The 19,370-nt window shown below is 39.8% G+C and overlaps 2 protein-coding genes across 9 annotated transcripts in view; one reads left to right on the plus strand and one right to left on the minus strand.

The window, feature by feature from the left end:
- Positions 1-7,619, plus strand: part of GAS2 (growth arrest specific 2) — an 89,362-nt gene extending 81,743 nt beyond the window's left edge. For 4 of the 8 annotated variants that reach the window (XM_030948668.1, XM_030948667.1, XM_030948664.1 and 1 more), the window contains exon 8: positions 6,313-7,619. In XM_030948668.1, coding sequence (XP_030804528.1) covers positions 6,313-6,531 — 219 coding nt within the window. In that variant the 3' untranslated portion in view covers positions 6,532-7,619. The remainder of the gene's footprint in view (positions 1-6,312) is intronic. The other 4 variants (XM_030948662.1, XM_030948665.1, XM_030948663.1 and 1 more) reach the window with 2 other exon arrangements.
- Positions 7,620-12,165: 4,546 nt separating this feature from the next.
- SVIP (small VCP interacting protein) lies at positions 12,166-17,067 on the minus strand. Its single transcript, XM_030950347.1, has 4 exons — positions 16,917-17,067; positions 15,954-16,004; positions 13,712-13,825; positions 12,166-12,938 (listed from the first exon to the last, which is right to left on the minus strand). Exons 1-4 carry the CDS (start codon positions 16,977-16,979, stop codon positions 12,924-12,926), a joined length of 243 nt encoding a protein of 80 aa, XP_030806207.1. The 5' UTR covers positions 16,980-17,067; the 3' UTR covers positions 12,166-12,923.
- Positions 17,068-19,370: the final 2,303 nt, after the last annotated feature.

The raw sequence follows: 19,370 nt of genomic DNA on the forward strand, positions 1-19,370 counted from the left end.
TTCCATGACAAAAGGGGAATGAAAGCCAAGAGAGGGTGTAGTTGGAGGGAAGCTTTCTAGCTTTCCCACTGCAAGCTGATTTTCTTCCATATTCTGCTGGGAACTACTCCCACGATTCCTTGTGTGTAAGGGAGTCCTCTGTGTGTAACAGCAGTACTGCCTTTTATAATATTTATGCTACAGTGTCTATAAACTTTTTAAAATAGGACTGTATCTAAATAGAACCTGGCTGATGATTAAATCAGATCATACTTCAGGATTTTGCTATAAATTTCATGAGGAATTCTAGTGATGAAGTTGCATAATCTTTGCTAACAAGGTATTTTTAATATCTACATTTGGCTTGCAAGCAAATAAGCAGGAGCCTGTTACAGACTCTGGTGTTTTCAGGTCACTGAATTCACAGAGAAGTAGAAAAACTTCATGTAGCAACAAACAGTTACCTATAAATTTCTGAAAATTTGCATCCCTGTTTGAATGAATTCAGAAAACTTCTAATTTTGTATAAATGCCTTCTACCACCTACTATGGTGGTGTCCTCTTCTTGGGCAGCCCCCAGCCATCCTGTTTGAATGGACTATTAGCATGGACTGTTACAGAACTTTTGCATGTTTTGGTGACTGTCAGGGATGTTGAGCCACTGTCATCAGAGCCTCTTGGTGGGCATACAGCTGGACAGACTTCTGCACACTGCCAGTCTTCCAGAGCCTTTCTCAGGGCTTCACCCAGCTAGACCTGCTTCCACATGAAGTGATGATACCTGTGAGAATTTTCAGTGGCCACCTTCAAGCAGACCTGGGTAACTGCCAAACATTGGAATCTCTATGGATTTTGAAGACTAATTTTGCTGGCCCTGTTTCCTGAAGCAGTGGTGTCTCAAATCTGCAGATAATACTTTTTCATCTTCCATACAGATATGTGCGTCAAATTCCAAGAGTTCACCTTTTGCCAGCACCAAACATCAGTTCTTCTCACAACTGGGGAGAGAAAGACTACAGTCTCTGATATGGAAGAGATGTCCTGCTTCATGAAAATGTCCACATGAGCTATGCCCTGCAGAATAATTTGTCATTGCTTGACAATAACACATTCTAGATGCAGGCCCAGAGACTCACTGGGGCAGGCTAACAGCCTAGATCTGAGTCCCATTCCTGGTCTGAGATTTGTATCCTGCTCTCACTTTGCTTTTTTTTCTAAGAATTGTTAGTGAATGCTGAACACTGCTGAGATTTGAGAAAGTCATTTATTTTTCATAGACAGGAGGGTAGATCATCAAAAGTGGTATGGGCAAGCTGGAGCAAATGATTCCTAAATAACATCAGCAGGGGTTGCAGCAGAATCATCACCTAGAGGTACCATATCTGAGGTGCCTTGTGTGTGGATGTGTGTGTCTACCTCACAGTGGAGACAGCAAAGCCTTCCTTTTCGCCGTGGGCAGCAGTCTGATACAGTAATGCACATAACTCTTCAGAACAGTGGTATTTCCTTAGTAATGACCTGTGATGTTTCTTGGGATACTGCGAAATGTATTGTTCTAGAAGCCCATTTCATGATGTTGTTTGTAATGCCACTCAAAGAAGGATCCTTAAGTCCTAAGATACAAGCAACAAGGTACATCTACTGATGACAATAAGTCTATGTGGCTTATATTCAGTAAAATTTGATTTCTTCTCATTAGCTATCTCATTAATATTTCACTTTTGTGAATGTGAAAACTTTTTTGCACAGCCACTGGTGTGATGCTCTGCATTATTTTGCCAAACACCTTCAATTTTTATAGTCGATATTCTCTCAGTTTCTGAAGTTGGTCTAAAGTCATACCAACTAATTCTATCTGACTTAGGTTGCTGCATTTAGCTTCCAGAGCCCAGCCCAAGTTCCTTTTGAGTCAGCATGGTTTTTGTGTTGGCTTTTGCAGTACTTGGATCAGCTCTATAGTGTGTAATTCCTCCTTCTTTTGCCTCTCACCTCCTGAAATATTCTGTAAGAAAGTTATAATCTGAAGTGTGTCACCAATGAGTCAGGAATGGGAATGAAGGCGACACACTCCATGTGTTTTCAGAAGGTATAAAAGCTACTTTATTGCAAAACTTCACATTTTTATAAGAACCTGATTGGTTCGTAATAACACCTGTCACCCCACTGATTAATTAGGAATAACACCTCTTTGTAAGTATCTTTCCATAACATCATGCATAACGTGTTCCACATGTTCACAAAGATTAGAATTGTTGTAATTCTTTCTCTGAGCTTTCTCACAACTTCCCCAGGATGATGCCTGGGAAAGTTATCTGTTTCTTCTTCTGACTAAACTGTCAGCATCCACAGAAGTGTAACTAGATTGGGCCAGATTGAGCCAGATTTTTGGTTCCTATAAAACAGAATAGATTTTTTTTCAAGTCAGTAAAACGCTGCTTAGTTAGATGAACTTATTGTTTTTACATACAGCCTAATATCTCTTTAATAAGACATCAAACTCACCAAACTTAAGGTATGAGAAAACCATTACTGCCTAGACTATGTGTTACTCTGAAGCCAAAGTCCTATGCAGTGACAGCTCAGTGTCACCTAACTTCTATTAACTGTTTCCCCTGTTATCTCTGGATGCAGCCTTGGTGCCTGCCAAAGCAATCATTTCTTCCTCTGTAATGCTATTTTCTGGTCCTCTGGTTTGTTATATGTTTGGTTCACTGTAGATTCAGTGACAGATTCAAGAGAGAAGAGCTTTAGTGACAGCCCTGCTTCAGACACAACTGAAATAATGGAATTTATGGCAATCATAAACATATGTTGGATTTTATTTTTGGAAAGGATTTTCTTAGTTTTAGTTGGCTGGATAGCAGTGTGAAAATACATGTACGCCATGAATGTATTTAAATTGGTACTAATAAACTTTATTATTGTAGCATCCAACTTTTTTCTTCTCAGGGATCTCATGCAATTGAAAAGGTGAATTGGATGGAATATGAAATCTCAAAGGTTTCATCTTCAGTTGAAGTATTTTGGGGAGAAAACTGCTTTTTGAGTTAGAAAGTAGAGCAAGTTGTTGGTGTTTTTTTCTATGCTAAGAAGTCTTTCAAACTTCTATGGAACTGGAGGAATTCTGAAACTAGCAGAATTATTTTGGATTCAAGCTGATGTTACTAACATCAAAATATGACTGTAGGAGTAAAATGGTGCATTTGTGACACAACACAGCATAAACAGTTACTACATTTAGGATGTAGGAAAACTCTGCCTGTAGAAAGCAAGCACTCAATGAATTTTGTAAAAGTGCAATAACACAAGATAAAGATCAAAAGGGGAAAGACAAAAGATGTGCATTTAACCCGAGCATCAGGAAATAGTGTGTTTTTAGTGTGTTTGCACAGTAGTCAGCAAGGGAAATTGAACCAAATATTCTTTTTGCTAACTTTGCATCTTAATCAAAAGCCCAGGTACTAACTGCTCTTGGAATGTGAATCCCCCTATGATAATAAGGGAAGCTGAAATTCAGGCACAATCAACCCCTCCCCACCCCATGTTGTATTGCACCAGTTTGGCTTAAGTTGTTTAATGTCAAAAGTTTTTGGGGCACTTCTCAAAACTTTTTAAGGCATTCAAAGAGAAGAAAGTTGCTGAATAAAATTCTCTAGACTGTCTTAAGGCTCTGTCTCCATTTGAACTTCAATTTTCAAACTTGATGCAAAAACCATTTGCTTCTTTCATGATATATTGTCCAGACTAAAGGCATGATTCAAATCTCATATCCTTGTCAGCTCAAATCAAACTCTTGAAACTAAAATACAAACCTTGAAAGAAAAAGTCTGATTCTGTTCTCACTCCCATAAATCTGGAAGAAAACCTCATTTGTGTACAGCTATTGAAGAAATGAACACTCACACAGCCCAGAGCAACAGCCCAGACTCAGTAGCTGGGAGATACTCATTAAACTGAGAGTGCTTGAGCACCTCGTTGTGATGGATCAGAAGTAACTTTATTTTTCAGTATCCATAATTGATTGCACATTGTGTTTCCCATAAAAACCAAAGTGCACGAGCAAGAATTTCCTTGTGTAACAGTGTTTCAAATTAAAACTGTCAAATGAGATTTCATCTGCAGCTGCTTATTCAAATGAAGAGTTCCATTCCTTATAAATGTAACGTGATTTTCAACCTTCAGTAAGTTGTACATCTGGCCATGCTTTTTTCATCCCAGGTGAATCTGTCTCCTTATGTCACAGAATTCAAACAATAGGTTGAGGTAAGGGGGTCTTTGGTTGAGGTTTTTTTAAGTTATTTTTTTGTCTTGTCACCGTTAGGTCGGACGTGACATACTCACGTGATCAGGGTTCAAGAAGGAAAAAGTTCTTTATTCTGCATGTTCTCCAGCTTATATACTCTTAAAAAAGCGTGATCTTAAGTCATTAACTACATCACAGTAACTTATTATATTTATTGGTGCAAAGCAATTAACGTCAATATAATTGGCAAAAGTTTTACAGAATTTTAATAAGGCACGTATACACACCTACTTAGGCACATAGTTTAGCTTACAAATATTTCCCTGTATCTTTTCTAATCTGTTTCCATGCTGACAGCCTTGTCTTCTTCCTTTGCTATGGATACATGTGAAAATCATCAATTGTTATTTCTTCCATTAACTCAGCTTTGCTTGCAGGCCAGCTGTCAAGCCCCTCCATACCTTCTATTATGTGTGATTCTGTTTGATTGAGGATGTTTCCTGTTTTGTTGGCTACGCTGTGTTACAAAAGGTTTATTTGCCATCTAAGTCTCAACTGCAAATACTGCCAGACCTCCAGGGAGCTTTGGACATGTCAGTATAGGCATCACAGCTATACATCCAAATTCAAAAACCCAGACTGTGTCAAATGTCTTCTAGACACCTTTTCCTGGACCAATTTTTAATTTCTGGTACGACAACTAAATGTTGTTTAGCATTTCATGAGATATCCTGATCAAACTATTTTTTAAGGTGGTATTCACATTGGTTATAAAATAAACCAATAAAACATAGAATTTGCTGTTTTATTATACCTCACTGGTATTTATTTTACTGTTCTGCATGGACAAACAAAAGGGAGAAATTAGTAAAGTCACCAACTGAATTCAAGGGTAGGCAAGGGAGAATGTACACTGGCACTTGGAGAAAAAATTTAGTTTAATTAAGGCAGAAAATTCAGGTGTTTTCAAACTCAGACAAATTACTTCTGATGTACCTCATTGGATTATTTTAATTACAGCATTAAACTATTTTATTAGAATGTATTGTCACCAAGACTTAATTGTTAAAATAAATGTAACTTCATTTTCTTAAAAGTTTCTTTTTTCTTAAATTTTTCTGAGATAGAGGAAGTTGTTTTGGTTGTTTGCACTTCACTACTCCTGTAAAGAAAAGCCAGTTTCAATTCAATATAAAACAGTGTCTTTACTAATATATTTTTTAAAAAATAATCTTTAAGTATTCATGTTTCCTGATATATTTCTACTAAACACTTGAAGAACAGAAAGAGTCCATGCTATAGGAATAGAAGAACATGTAGCAAGTATTTACAGCATTTATTTACATTTATACAGCTGTCAGCTCCAGCTGCAGGCAGGCCTGGACACCCTTTGGTTTTGGTTACATTGCAGTAGATACTTTTCTTTGCTGAGCATCTGAATACAGAAGAACCAATCTATACCTTAGCTTTTATTTATAGACTATCATAACTACTATAATTACCATATTCATGTTTCTATTCTCCAATCACTAAAAGTCAGTACATTACAGTTTAAGCTAGAAGTTGGTTTTCAGTTTTCTTGCTGTGGAAAATTCTGAGACCTTTTTTCTACTTGCCACATTGGCAGACTTGTGTGCCTGTGCTATCTTTCTGCTTGGTAAAAACATCTTCTAGTTTGGGGTGGGTTTATCCTTTGCTCTAAGCCATAAAAACCCCTTCTAACACACCCTTTGCCTCCTTGGTTATCCAGTAAGACTGGCTCAGCAATTCTTCTCTTCTATATCAAAACTTGCTTCCATCTCTATTCCTTCTTCAGATTCTACATTCAGAAATCTTTCTGCCAAGCATCCATATCTGTGAGACTTTCTTGTCAAACTTTCATACTTCCCAACAAAAATGCAAATAAAAGCCACTCTACAATTTCTTCTCCTTTCCTTTTATTGTACAGTATTTCCTTTCCTTTTCTGTACTACCGTCACGTGGTTTTGGCTTTCAAGTAAGCAGGTTTTTATAGCAAAAAAAGTATTATTTCTTTGTGAATGGTTGCCTCTCAAGAGTGTTTGGTTTTTTTTCCTGCTTTGTAATTTCAGATGCTGCACAACAAACACGTGATGGTTCGTGTGGGAGGAGGCTGGGAGACTTTTGCAGGTTACTTGCTGAAGCACGATCCATGCCGAATGCTTCAGATCTCCCGAGTGGATGGGAAAACCTCTCCAATCCAGAGCAAGTCTCCAAACATCAGGGACATGAATCCAGACAATTATCTGGTTGTTTCTGCCCATTACAAAACCAAGAAGGAAATTAAGTGAAATAAGCTTCTCATGTGAGTGGGACTTCATGTATGTAAGTCCAAATTATTCTCCCAAGTTTAGTGAATTTAGTTAATGCTTTAAAAGGACTTTGGAAAATTTAACACAGACTGGAAATGACACCCCGTTTTGAAGATCTTTGAATTTAGAACTATTTATTTCTAGTACTGTATCTTTTATAGCAAATTACCCTTGTTAGGAAAATTACTACAATTGGATAATAAATAGACATATCTTTTTAGCCAAATTATTACTCTTTATTATGTGAATGTATACTTAGAGCTACATAAAGGAGTGGATCCTGTTAATAGGAGAAAATACACAATGAAATATATTTGTACCAAAATCTTATTACTTTGAATCCCTGACTGTTAGTCTAGTTGAAATATATATATGCAGGTGGAAAATGGGTATTTGGAGAAATTAATTGGTAATGTCTCTTGAAATGAAATAAAAATTGACTATTTGTATGTTTTGCAGTCTTTTCTTAATTAGTAGAATACAATGGCTTATTGCATGCCAAACAACTTCTCAAAGCCATTACCTAAAAGAAAAAGCCCAAGAAACCCCTTCACACCATTTTACTATTTAAAGCTGGAGACAATGCTGAGTGTTCGATCTATGTGTAGATCCTTTCTGGTTTTGACAAAGTTGCCCAATGTGGAAGCATGGGGAAGTGGAGGGATTGCCCCTTCCTGTGTCAGACAGTAGAGCTGGTTGGTCATAGCAGGGGGTGCTCTGCAGCCCATGAGGGGAGCAGCAACAGGTGCACAGCCCTCAGACCCAAGGAGGAGCTTCAGAAAATGAAAGTCCCTCTGGAGTCACAAAACATGGCTTTGTTCTTGGATATGAACTTTTCCTTCCCCTTCTTTTTAATGTTGTTGGTTATTGTTAAATGTGAAATATTCATTACCCTGTAAATAGAGTGATTCACATTCTCAAAAATCATTCACACACCTCTAATATAGCTAAAGGTGTATGTGGGCTTAGTTCATTATTTTGGCTACTTTTCTATGTTTATATTTGGTAATTTATGTGCCTTGTAACATCCTAGAAAAATCTTTTTATAGGATTGTTTCACTGACTGTATAAATTTCAAAATGAAATAAAATGAAATAAAATACACATACATTTTTAATCTCTTATTATTTGTAATCAGTCATCTATATTTTGCTATTGTAAATCAAACGCGACTCCGATGAAGGGGAGAGAATGATGAGGAGGATTCCATGGATATCAAGAGTCTAATTAATTACTTTATTATACTATACTATGCTATCTACATTTCATCTAAGCTGAATCTGCCAAGCACTCACTCTGCTCACACTGCCCAGAATCTCGTGGCTGTCACCCACAGTCCCCACACACACACACATCTGGTCCTGATAGGCCAGGGAACAAAACCCCATCACTGTGGGTAAACAATCTCCATATTGCATTCTGCTGTGGCACAAACACGGGCACAGCAAATGAGGTAAGAACTGTTTTTCCTTTCTCTGAGGTTCAGAGAATGTGAATCTCAAAAATCCTTGGGAAGAATTGTGCCTTGCTTTTCTCTGGGAAGAGAAATGTGGCAACACTTTGGTGCTACTGACTGGATGCCTACAATGCACAGCATTGCTTGCTGCCCTAATAATGAGCTGCACAAAGAAAGGGGCAAACAGATAACACAGAAATGCCCATATTTTTTGAAAACTAATTTTTCTTTGCAGGGAAGAAAATTCAAAAGTATCCTGGAAATAATTTTTTTAGTCCTGACTAGTATTTTTCTCTATTTTCTGATGTTAAATTTTTTTAAATGGTTTTATGATCTGCTCCCGTGGTCTTTAACAGAAAAATGTCTGTGGGCTAGGAAGGATCAAGACCATCTTTCATGTTCCATGCCTTATTAAAATCAGCACGTTGTATCTCACTTCTGTGGAAAAGGCCTACCTCACCATCTAAAAATACCCGCTGAATACAAACAGTTCACAATTGCTTGGTGCAGCAGACAAAGTTACAGCCTTTTATTCTTATTTTAAAACACTTTCTAGGAAGATTAAACACATATGTGGCAATAAATCTTTTGAAAAGCCATAGGAAGTCTCAGTTGTCATAGAAGTTGTCATGTGTCCTCCTTAAGGGGGCAGAAAGCAGACCACAAGCAACATAATCTTATAAAAACTGTAGCATAGCTGAAAAAAATCATGATCTTAATATAAGCACTGAGAGATCTGTTTTCAAGTGAAAAGGGAAGGAAAAAAAATCACTCGTGAAAATGTGAGATGTTTATTTAGAAATAATGGCTAGGTTTTGAATCATTGAGGTTGAAAAGATTTCCAAGATCTTCAAGTTCAATCTTTATTTCCATCATCCAAGACTAAGTTTGTGTTGCTATTATGATGTTGGTTTTTTAAATATTTGAAGTTGTTTACATATTAATAAATCAGAGCAGATAATTACAAAAAAGGTATTAATAAGTTTATTTTAATAGTAAACTCCAACAGTCCCAGTAAATCCAAATAAAGATTTTAAACTAAACATGAATGCCTTTATGTTCTTGGACTGTACCTGTCAAAATAGTCTTTTGTTTTGTTTTGAGGTACTCAAATATCTTTTAAAAAATCACATTAAAACACTTCCTGACTTAAAACTTCAACTTTGCCAGTTCTAGAATGGGAGACTATAGGATTTTATTTTAAAGTATTGCCAGTACCACCTGATGTAAAAAACATGCAGGTGGGACTTGCTGCTTTTGACTGCATTGATGGGGGTGTGAATAACAGAGGAGGAAATGAAAGCATCAATAAAACAATCAGTCAAAGAAATGCAGTAAGCTGGTTAGTCTGGAAGAGAGGGTTGGAGGTAAGTGTTGCTAATCTGATAAATAGTATTTTCAGTGTGGATTAGGTCCTGTAGCAATGTAGGAATTGGAAATTTTGCTAGGGACCTATGGCTCAATTTATAAAGCTAAAGCTGAGCAGGAGAATCTTGCTCAAAGGTGTACAGGCCTTTTTGCAGTGACAGGAGCAGAACAAATTTAGGTCATTTTCCACTATGTAGTGATTTTAACTATCTTGCCAAGTCAATTGGCTGAATGTGAATATTGAGGAGGCTGAAGTCCTAAAAACTTCCAGTGATAGGAACTACAACAAAGCCTTTTCTTGAAGTCCTTGTAGACCAAACCCCATGGAAGATGCCTGTGAATAAACTGTGCTTAATCTTAAAATGGATAAATGATGTAACATCATTTACAAAAAAAATTATTATTGAATAATGTCAAATATGACTCATCATGCTGGAAGCCATTCAAAACTAGTTTGGAAATGTAATTGTGATATCTGTTATTGCTCTTTATAGGAAGTGCATTCTGTCCCCTTGCTATTCATACATTACCCGGAGATTTTTTTCTAAGCAGGATTATTTACATCACTGATTGAGAATAGGGGTTTTCACATCTTTATTACAGGGATAATTGCTTTTTCTTTTCAGTACCACCTTTTTTTCAAACAGCAATTTAGAGACAATATGGAAAATCTCTGGCAGCTAGTTAAAGGATTGTTGGTGGGGATGAGTGAAATGAGAAGGCAATGTATGTGTGGGAAGGTACAGCAAGTTTTTTGTAACTAAAGACTCGATCCTGAATTTATTACACATATTCACTTTAGATCTGGAATATGAGCTGTTTGCTACACCACAGTTACAGAAGCGTCTCCTAGAGATGCTGACAAGGGTTGGGTTCTTTCTGGGCTTACACATTGTACTGCCTCACTGGCAGCAGCCTGAGAGTACCTGACAAGGGAAGGAGGCACAGTGCTCCTTCTTTGCTCTGCCTCCTACTTTCTTAGCCTGTGGTGTGTCAGCTAAGGTAAGGTGGAACAGACAGGTGGGAGGGAACACACAAATGGTGATGGGGCTGGACAGGCTCTCCCAGACTGGAAAAACCTCTGGCACTGCTTGTGCCTGATGAGCTGCCTCTCAAGTACTTAGTCTTGTCACTGTGCCGAATCCACATGCTAAAGTCATCTCTGCTCCTCAGGGCCCACTGTGATGCTGCCCATCCTTGTGGAGACACAGCTCCCGTGTCTTCCCAAATGTCAGGAATTTCCTGCTACAAACATTCTAGCATAATCTTTGTATTTTAACCATATGGAGTGGCAATTGTTTCACTTTGTTATTGCAACAAAGATGATGCTATCACAGTCAAGGAGAGTCAGCTTTTCAGTCCAGTTTACCAGCACTAGGCTCTGGCCTGCCAGTTCTTGAAATATAAGACTGCACTTTCTTAAGATAAAGGAAAAAAAAAAGGAGTTGTACTGATGTAAACAAAATATCAACCATCTAGATAATCTGTGTGAAAAGGTGCATTTTAACACCTTCGCCTCTGAGGTGAAGTAACATCCAGAATTAAAGGAAATAAGGACAAAACTCCTGTTGTGGTTCACACAAACTTACTGCTGCACTAAGCTTCTCTATAAGGAGAGAGAAGCTCTCATCTATGTGGCTCTCAGCCTTGCTGTCCAGTGGTACATGTCTGGTTGCTATCAGCTGTACACTACTGATCTGCAGTAGTTTCTGCTTTCACTGTCAGCTGAAACAAAACTTAAACCAACAGTAAGTGCCTTTATTTACTCAAATAATTCTCACTCAGCTAAGCCTGGCCATGTGGACAACTGGATATGTATGGTATAGGACATCTTTTGAAACAGGTTTGTAGGTGATTCATAATCTAGAACTACACACTCCCACATCCTCTGATGTGGTTCCTTAGCCATAGAGTAAATCCAACATTCAAAACTAGGTCTCTTAAGAAGCACAGACAGCTCTGGCTTTTACATAAAGGATGGAGAGAGAGAAGAATGTGATTGATTTCCCTAAGTTCTTTCAATGGCTTTAAATGAAAGTGTTCATGGCATTAATGCAAGCAGAGGCTTGGATGACAAGAGACATGGTTGCACTTTCGAAGGAGCATATGACAGAAAATGAAGAAAAAAATGTTTAAAGTTTTAAATACCTCAAGTGACCAACAAAGTCTAAGTGCTGCTTAAGTGTCTTGTAGGACACCTACTCTGATTCTTGACTGAAATTCTCATTTCAAAGTAATGTCTGAGATACCTTTTTATAACTCTGCATTTGCACTAGACTTTAAAAGAATTATTATGAACAGTTAATACACTGAAGAGAGCAATTGCCAGCAATCATAGGAAACTGAAGGCAGTCTTCAGCCAAGGATACAGCTTTTTTTGAGCCCAAACACCATTATGTTAATACTGGAAGTTCTCCCTTCTCACCTCAACTCTGAAGGCTAAGCCAGGAAACTGTGTCAAGACTGCACTCTTGGGACAACACTGGGCAGTATTAGGATGTGAAAGACAAAATTCATAGTTCAAGGGGTGGGAAAAAAGCCTCTCTATCTTGAGTAAGTCAGAAATGCAGCAACTGCAGTACTGAGCCCATGCATAGTGTGCATAATGCTCTCTGGGGAAAAGAAAACGTTTTTGCACTGTAAGTAGTCCACCTAAATAGATAACACAGAAACTTTTGGAAATGAACTGGCAAAGTGATGGCCTAGTAACTGTTTTCCTGTTTGTTTTTCAAAATCCTGAGAAGGTTAGCATTGCCCTCTTGTGGTAATAAAGAAAAAAACTAATAACAGGATTTTTAATTTCATGTTTTAACTTTCAGTATTCATTATAAATACTTACAGACTCAAAAGAAACCCACATGAGAAAACGAGAGCAATTATTATACACATAATAAAATGGCATTCTTGATCTAAGTACACAGGATTTATAAAGTTTTCTATTTCTTCTTTTACTAGTGACAAAATTATTCCATTTGTAAGGACCCGCTGTGACTCTACTTTTTGTTTTTTCAAAAAGGCACTAAATTCCTAAGCAGTGCAAGTCATTAGGAAACAGAAAAGAAATGCTGTCATCCACATGTTCAAATACATACATATGTGAAAAACTTTCTACATGAGGACTTGGAGAAAAGCTTAATTGTAGAGCTTGAAATAAGCATCAAAACCAACAGGTGGGCACCTGGGCTTGCTCAGGTCAGTCATACACAGACAGACAGACAGACAGACATCAGCTGACCAGACAGTACACACATATTGGCTGACTACACATAAGGAGGCCACTTCCAGCTGACAGGAAGTCTTGACATGGAAGCAATAAAACATGCATGGAAAACAAACAAAACAAAATTGGCAAAACCATAGTGTTCAGAATTAGTTCTTAAGTTTCTTTGTGAATGTTTCCACATCCGCTGTCCCACAATGGCAAAGTACTGCTGAGTCTTCAGAGGTAAACAGCAAAAGCCACATGATGAGTAAGTGCCAATGGGCTGCAGAAACTGACAAGTTACTGGCAGTAAACATCAATCACGTTCTCCTCAGAAGTCCTGTGTTATCCAACCTGCCACTAAAGAAACAAACAAAACACACCACAGGTTTGTATGAAGATAAGGAAAAGAAAGGGAAAAATCCCAAAGCAAACAAACACTGTAAGGCTGTCAAACTACAATTCTCCATTCACCTTTAAATTCTCAATTAATCTTTTATCCCAGCAAGTGATGGACATGCAGTGTATCAGTGGCAACTTATACAAACTCCTGCCTCCTGAATCAGGTATGGTAATGAGGGCAAAAGATGAAGGCTTATGAAGCACGAGTTTCAATGATCAGACACATCTATTGCTTTGGAGAGATTGCAATTCTTCATTAACTCTTTGCCTGGCCTTCTGAGGTAAAGTTCACATTAGAATAGCAACAGTAGTAATTTTATGCCAACACTGTATGTTTCTTTTGTAATGAGAGACACATAAACCCCAAACCATTGCCCTACTTAGTGCAAATGTTTTCTATAAGCTCTGAAGGGAGACAATCTCAACTGGCACAGAAAAGGGACACTGAGTACAGTGAAGGTGTGCCCAGTGCTGAGACCTGTAAAATCATGTGTGTAGAAATTGGGAAGAAGGGGGGGGAAAAATAGCTGTCTGCCATTGCTGCTGTCTTTCTGCCCTAGTGATGAAGTCTCATTAAGAACACTGCATGACAATGACACATCCTTCCATTTCTATTCCATTTCCCTTCCTCTTGGTTTTTCCTCAAGTTATTCAATCTTCTACATGACAATACAGATTTTCACAGTGAACATATGGATAGTTGAATCACATTGTTTCTTCTTTAAACTTACTCTCAGTCCTCCTTCTTCTCCAGGACGTGAAGCTGCCATTCTTCTTTCTATTTCCTCCTGTTTCTTTTTCTTCTGCTCTACAGAGTAAACATTCTTAATACCTCGAGAGGAAGCCTGGGAGAAAACACATTTGAGTAAGACCAAGTTAGTGATTTTTCTGGAGAGAAACCAAACTCCAAGTGTTGGCAACACTATTTTATGAACTGTGGTTTGCATGAAAAGACTGAAGCACTTAGTGATGCTGCTATTACATCAGGGTAGCCCTTTCAGGATAGTTCCTCATTCTGTGAACCCTTGGTCCCATAGGTAAGTGAGGGTGGTTTTGTTTCCCTTTGTTGTTGCATCCAGGTGAAGATATTTAATCCTCAGATGCAGAACCAGAAGTCCACAGATTTTTAGTCTGTTTTTTTTGCAGTGTCAGGGCCTACTTTTACCCTCATGAACAGGAGAGAAAAAGACCTGTGTTAGTAGCGCTAGCCCAAGCTGTGAAGAAGTTAAACTTTTCAACTGTGATCTCTGAGAAATACCCTGCATGACAGTCCAGCCTTCAAAATGTCACAGGGCGTGTGGGTAGCAGAATGAAAAATCTGTCCTGAACTGCAGGCTTCCTATCCTTGTGGAACTGTTTAATGACAATCTAGACTAGATGGCAGGAGCATCAGAATTACAGTTAACACCATGAAATAGGAAAAAAAAGAAAATGTTTTAAAAACTGATTCTTATCTAAGTTTAGGGTTATAATAACATAGCAGAACTTACACAAAAGATGCTAAAATCCATCAAGGCAAACCAGCAATGTTCTCACCTGAATTTCAAGGTCCTGACAACAAGCTCAATTCTCAGTGGGGTACCAAGACAAATCTCACCAGCAAATAACAACCCCCTTAGACCCTATGTTCTCTGCCTCTTAGGAAACTGGCCTTCCAAGTGAGTCAGGTCCCAAACTGCAGCACCCCAAAAGGAAGAACAGCTCATGTGACATCAGAAGGGATAATGAGCAGCTAAGAAGCAGAGAAGGAAGGACATCTGATCTACTCTCTTGTCCCCTCACAAGGGTGAAACTAAGTATGGCTGCTTGCAAGACATCTCCACTATTCAGCATTCAGAGGCTAAAATGATCTCAAAGATAGTCCTGAAAAATCCTGGTAGATACTTTTATCTCTTTGTCTTCCAAGAAAACAAAAAGCAACAGTGATACTTCCATTTTTCTTTGTCAGCATAATGGGTCCCACAAAGCTTCAAGGACATCCACAACCCTAATTACTTCACTTCTCAATCCTCTCAGGAAAGCTTTTTAGCCAGTCAAGAGCTAGCTATTTCCTACAGTTATGCTTAAAAACCCATTTGTGATTGAAAACAACATGTGGATTGCTTTTAGTACATAGAATGACACAAAATCAAGGATTTTTAGGAGTCTCATGCATCACTCAGCTGTTGCTCCAATTATTTACTAAACTCCCTTCAAAACAGGTCAACATGGTCCCCATGCATAATGGCCAATTCATAATTTAATATGTAATGTCACTAACATTCACACAAGTAACAATCCCTTCTCTTCACAGCTCAGCTGTGGTCTCCAAGACAAACCATTCCAAATCTACAATAACAGTATATGCTATAAATCTTTTTAGAGGTATGCAAGGAAAAAAACAGGTTGGCTGTTCTGCTAGAACATTTGTATCCTACCTCTTCTAACTTTAAAGATATCTAAGTAGTTAAAGCTTGGCAACCTTAAAAAGAAAAAATACTAAGTTAATACTACATCTTTGCTGGAATCTGAGCTTATAAACATGCTCAAACTGTTGCCTTGTTGATAAAGAAGAACCTGCACGTGCATACAACCTGCAATTTTAAGAAAAGTACAAGTGCAGTACCACTTAAAATTGCCACTGCAACAATTGTTTGACCACTCTGGTTTGAATACTTCTCCATCTCTTGTTTTCAAGTCTTAGAACAAGGAAAAAATAACGTTGCAGTTGCTCTTCCAGTTCTTACGTTGTTTTATAAGCTACTGTAAAATATGACCCATCCAAACAAGCTCAGCTACTTTGCAATGGTCTTAGAGCACCTACCTGTGAAATTCTTAATAGATATAAAAAGGTATAAATGTACAACATTAATAATACCAGGAAAGTACTTAACAACAATTCCCACAATCCAAACACGATACACAGTGTCACCAGAGAAGCCACAGCCATTCTCTAAAAATAATTTCAACAAATGACATTTTATCAGACATTACCTCCATCTGCCTCTTTTCAGCGGCTTCTGCTAGTTGTCTTCTTTTTACTTCCTAGATAAAAATGTTACAGACAGTGAAATTCTACTTCAATACAGTCTTTGCACTCTTTTTAAAGTTTTAATTTTTAAGTATGACTCAAATCTGTGATACTAACTCCCACAAAATGACAACCTCAAGGTAATTAGCATCGTCTTTCCCTGCACTGCCAGCCTGCAAGAGCGAAGTGTTTTTAGTGACTAATATGTCAGAAGAGCAGCTGCTGACATATATACAGTCAAACCCCACCAGAAATCACGATTCAGCTGTTCTGCACCTTCACTGAAAAAACCCAGCCTGGGGTGAAATGGCACGGAGTGTATGAAACATCCTTTTAGAGTCTGGAAGGGGGAATGCTTGCTCTCCCAGCAAAGCGGGCTCCCTTCCTTCTCCCCCGTGAAACCCTGAGATGAGGGGCCAAACCACAGACATGGGCTAGGAAAAATGTCATGCGGTAGAGAGTAGTTAGAAGCGAGCATCGCTATCCACCGCGGGGGAAAAAAAAAAAAAGGCACAGCTTTTCCTATTTCTTGTAAAAGTGGGGCTCACTGTGGCCACAGCTATGCACTAACACGCCTCACGGGAACGGCCGGTGCGCACAGAACCACGGGGCCCGCGCACGGTGCCCGCGGGGCAGGGCAGAGCAGCCGCAGGTTCCGGGGCCCAGGCCCGAGCTGCGGGGTGCCCCCGGCCCCAGAGCTCTCCGCAGCCCGGCCCGGGGGCCAAGGACCGGCTCCCTTTCCCCGGCACAGCCTCCCGGGGCACCGCAGCGGCCCCGCGGCCCGGCCTCCATGCTGGGGAGGGAAGGAGGGAAGGAAGGAAGGAAGGAAGGAAGGTCACCGCCCCCGCGCTCCCATCGCCGCGGCCGCGCCAGGCGGTGACAAACACCGGGGAAGGACGGGGCAGTCCCCGCCGCCCCGCACTCACCGGGTCCGGTGTCTCCACCACGTCCTTGACGGCATCGCCCATGCAGGGCAGGCACTGCCCCATGGCGAGCCCCAGCACGCAGAGGCCCCGCGCAGGAAGCGGCGGCAGGGCCCGCCCCGGCCTGGGCCCGGCGGGGGCGGAGGCTGGAACGGGGACGCGCGAGTGCCCCCGGTAGTGAATTCAATGGAAGGTGTTCCATAGTGAGTTCTCCCTGTGACGGCACGGCAGAACGGTGCGATCGGTTTCGGGGCCCGCCGGCAGCCCGCATTCCCATGCCGTGCCCGGCCGAGCTCAGCTGTGAGGCCCTGCCCGCCGCAGACCTGTCTCGGCCGGGTGATCGAAGGTGTCGCTTTCTGCCTCTTCTGCTGTTTCTTCCAGTTTTTTCTTAAGAGAAAAGGAAGAAACCTTCTCTTCCAGTTATTTATAGTAGATTCCAGCATTACCGCATTTCCTGAATTTGAGTGTTTCAATTTCCTCAAATTGAGTGAATTTGATTGGTATGTTTGGTGTATACATCAATCCCCAAGGATTATGCGAGGAGTATAAAATGTGTGAAAAACGCCAGTCGCTTGTTTTTAAAATTTTAAAAGTTTAATTATAATAAAATGGTTATAAAAATAGCAATATAATTAGAGTAATAATAATTTGGACAAATTAGATTAGGGCAAGTATGAGACAATAGAAACAAAGAGTTACAGACAGTCCGGGTGCCTTTTCTGAGCAGCACGAGCCCGAAAAAGGACCCACGTTAACAGAGGATTAACCCTTAAAAGCAACAGCCTGTTGCATATTCATACACCTCATACATGATGCATAAATTCCATTCAGACATAGGACTCTGGTCATTGTCAACTTCTTCTTAATCCTGATGGTGTCGTCCTGGTTGAGCGAGATGGGAAGAAGTTTGTTTCTTCTGATAAGAGAGCAATAAATTCTCTTTCTCTAAAAGATTCAGATGTCCTGTGGCTGCTATCTCACTGCAAGTCCTTTCTTTAGAAAAAGGTATCTTACATAGCATAGTTTCTATTTTAACATTTTGTTATAACCTAAAACTATATTTAACAAACTATTTAAGAGAATTAATATAGTATTACTTTGTAACACAACACATATAATATTCATTTTAATATTTGCAAAAAGCCAATCATAAAATATGCATTTTTCACAAATATATTCTTAATAAAGGATCATGCAACATCTGCCAAGATTCTTGTCTACCTTGGTAATTTTGACCAAGGTTTATCTTTTTTGTTCTTGTGGTCCTAGGATTTATTTCATGAGCTTGTGATGTCATACATTGTTGTGAAGTACGAATTTAAGTTTTTGCATTTGTTCCATCCATCTGTAATCAGGCACAGAATCATGTGATGGTAGAATCATAGCGTGGGGTGGGTTGGAAGGGATCTTAATGACCCTTGTCTTGGTTTGAAAAGACAGACGTCCACTAAGGAAGGCAGGAGCCTCCCTTAATGTAAATGTAAAACCCCTCCCTCCGAATTACTATAATTCTGAAATGACGGGCTCTCAGGAAAAGCTGTGGAGTAGGAAGAACAGTTCTTTATTAGGAAAAAAAATGCAGTAGTATAAAACAACACTGACAGAGTGAGAATATGACCTGACACCCTGTGGGTCAGGGTGTTGGCACAGTCCCATTCCATGGTGGCTCAGCCCTCCTGCAGTGCCAGCTGTGGTTCTCTTGGAGCAGTGATCTTGCAGAAGGATGGAGTTTTCTTTTGAAGGTCCAGTGGTGGTGTAGATGGGCCTGGTCTTCTTCTGGGAATCCAGTGAAAAAGAAATGTGCTCCTCTGGGAATCCAGTGGGCAAAGGCTGCTGTGCTGTTCCAAATCTCAGATCATATCCAGGTAGGAATGCTTGTCTCCACCCCTGGGCAGAGGATCTCACAGTGGGATGGTGTAATTTTATCAGCCATGTAGGGACACTCACTGGCCATAAACAGAAGATATTTTCTGGAGGGAGGATTGGTTGTGGAAGAGATAAAGAAAACTGTAACAGGTGGCCCAATGAGCAGAAGATAACTGCCCCACATCTAACAGATGGCAACAGAACACACACCCCCAGCCACATCTTGCATTTCCAACCTAAGACAACCCCCTGGTTCCAAACACTCTACCACGGTCAGGGACACCTTCCCCTAGACCAGGTTGCTCTAAGACCCAGCCAGCCTGGGCTTGGACATTACCAGAGCTGGGGCACCCACAGCTTCTCTGGGCAACCTCTGCCACTGCCTCCCTACTGCCACAGTAAAGAAGTTCCTCTGAATACCTAATCTAAATCTACCCTCATTCAGTTTAAAGACATTCCCTCTTTGAAGCTGCTCTTACAATTGCACTTTCTTGTAAACCTCTCCATCTCTCTTGTATGTATTACAGGAAAGGGTTTTCAGGTCTCTCTGGGCTCTTCTCTAGGTTGAACAAGGCCAACTGTCTCAACCTG

The sequence above is a fragment of the Camarhynchus parvulus genome, chromosome 5 (assembly GCF_901933205.1).
Source record: "Camarhynchus parvulus chromosome 5, STF_HiC, whole genome shotgun sequence".
NCBI classification, from domain to species: domain Eukaryota; kingdom Metazoa; phylum Chordata; class Aves; order Passeriformes; family Thraupidae; genus Camarhynchus; species Camarhynchus parvulus.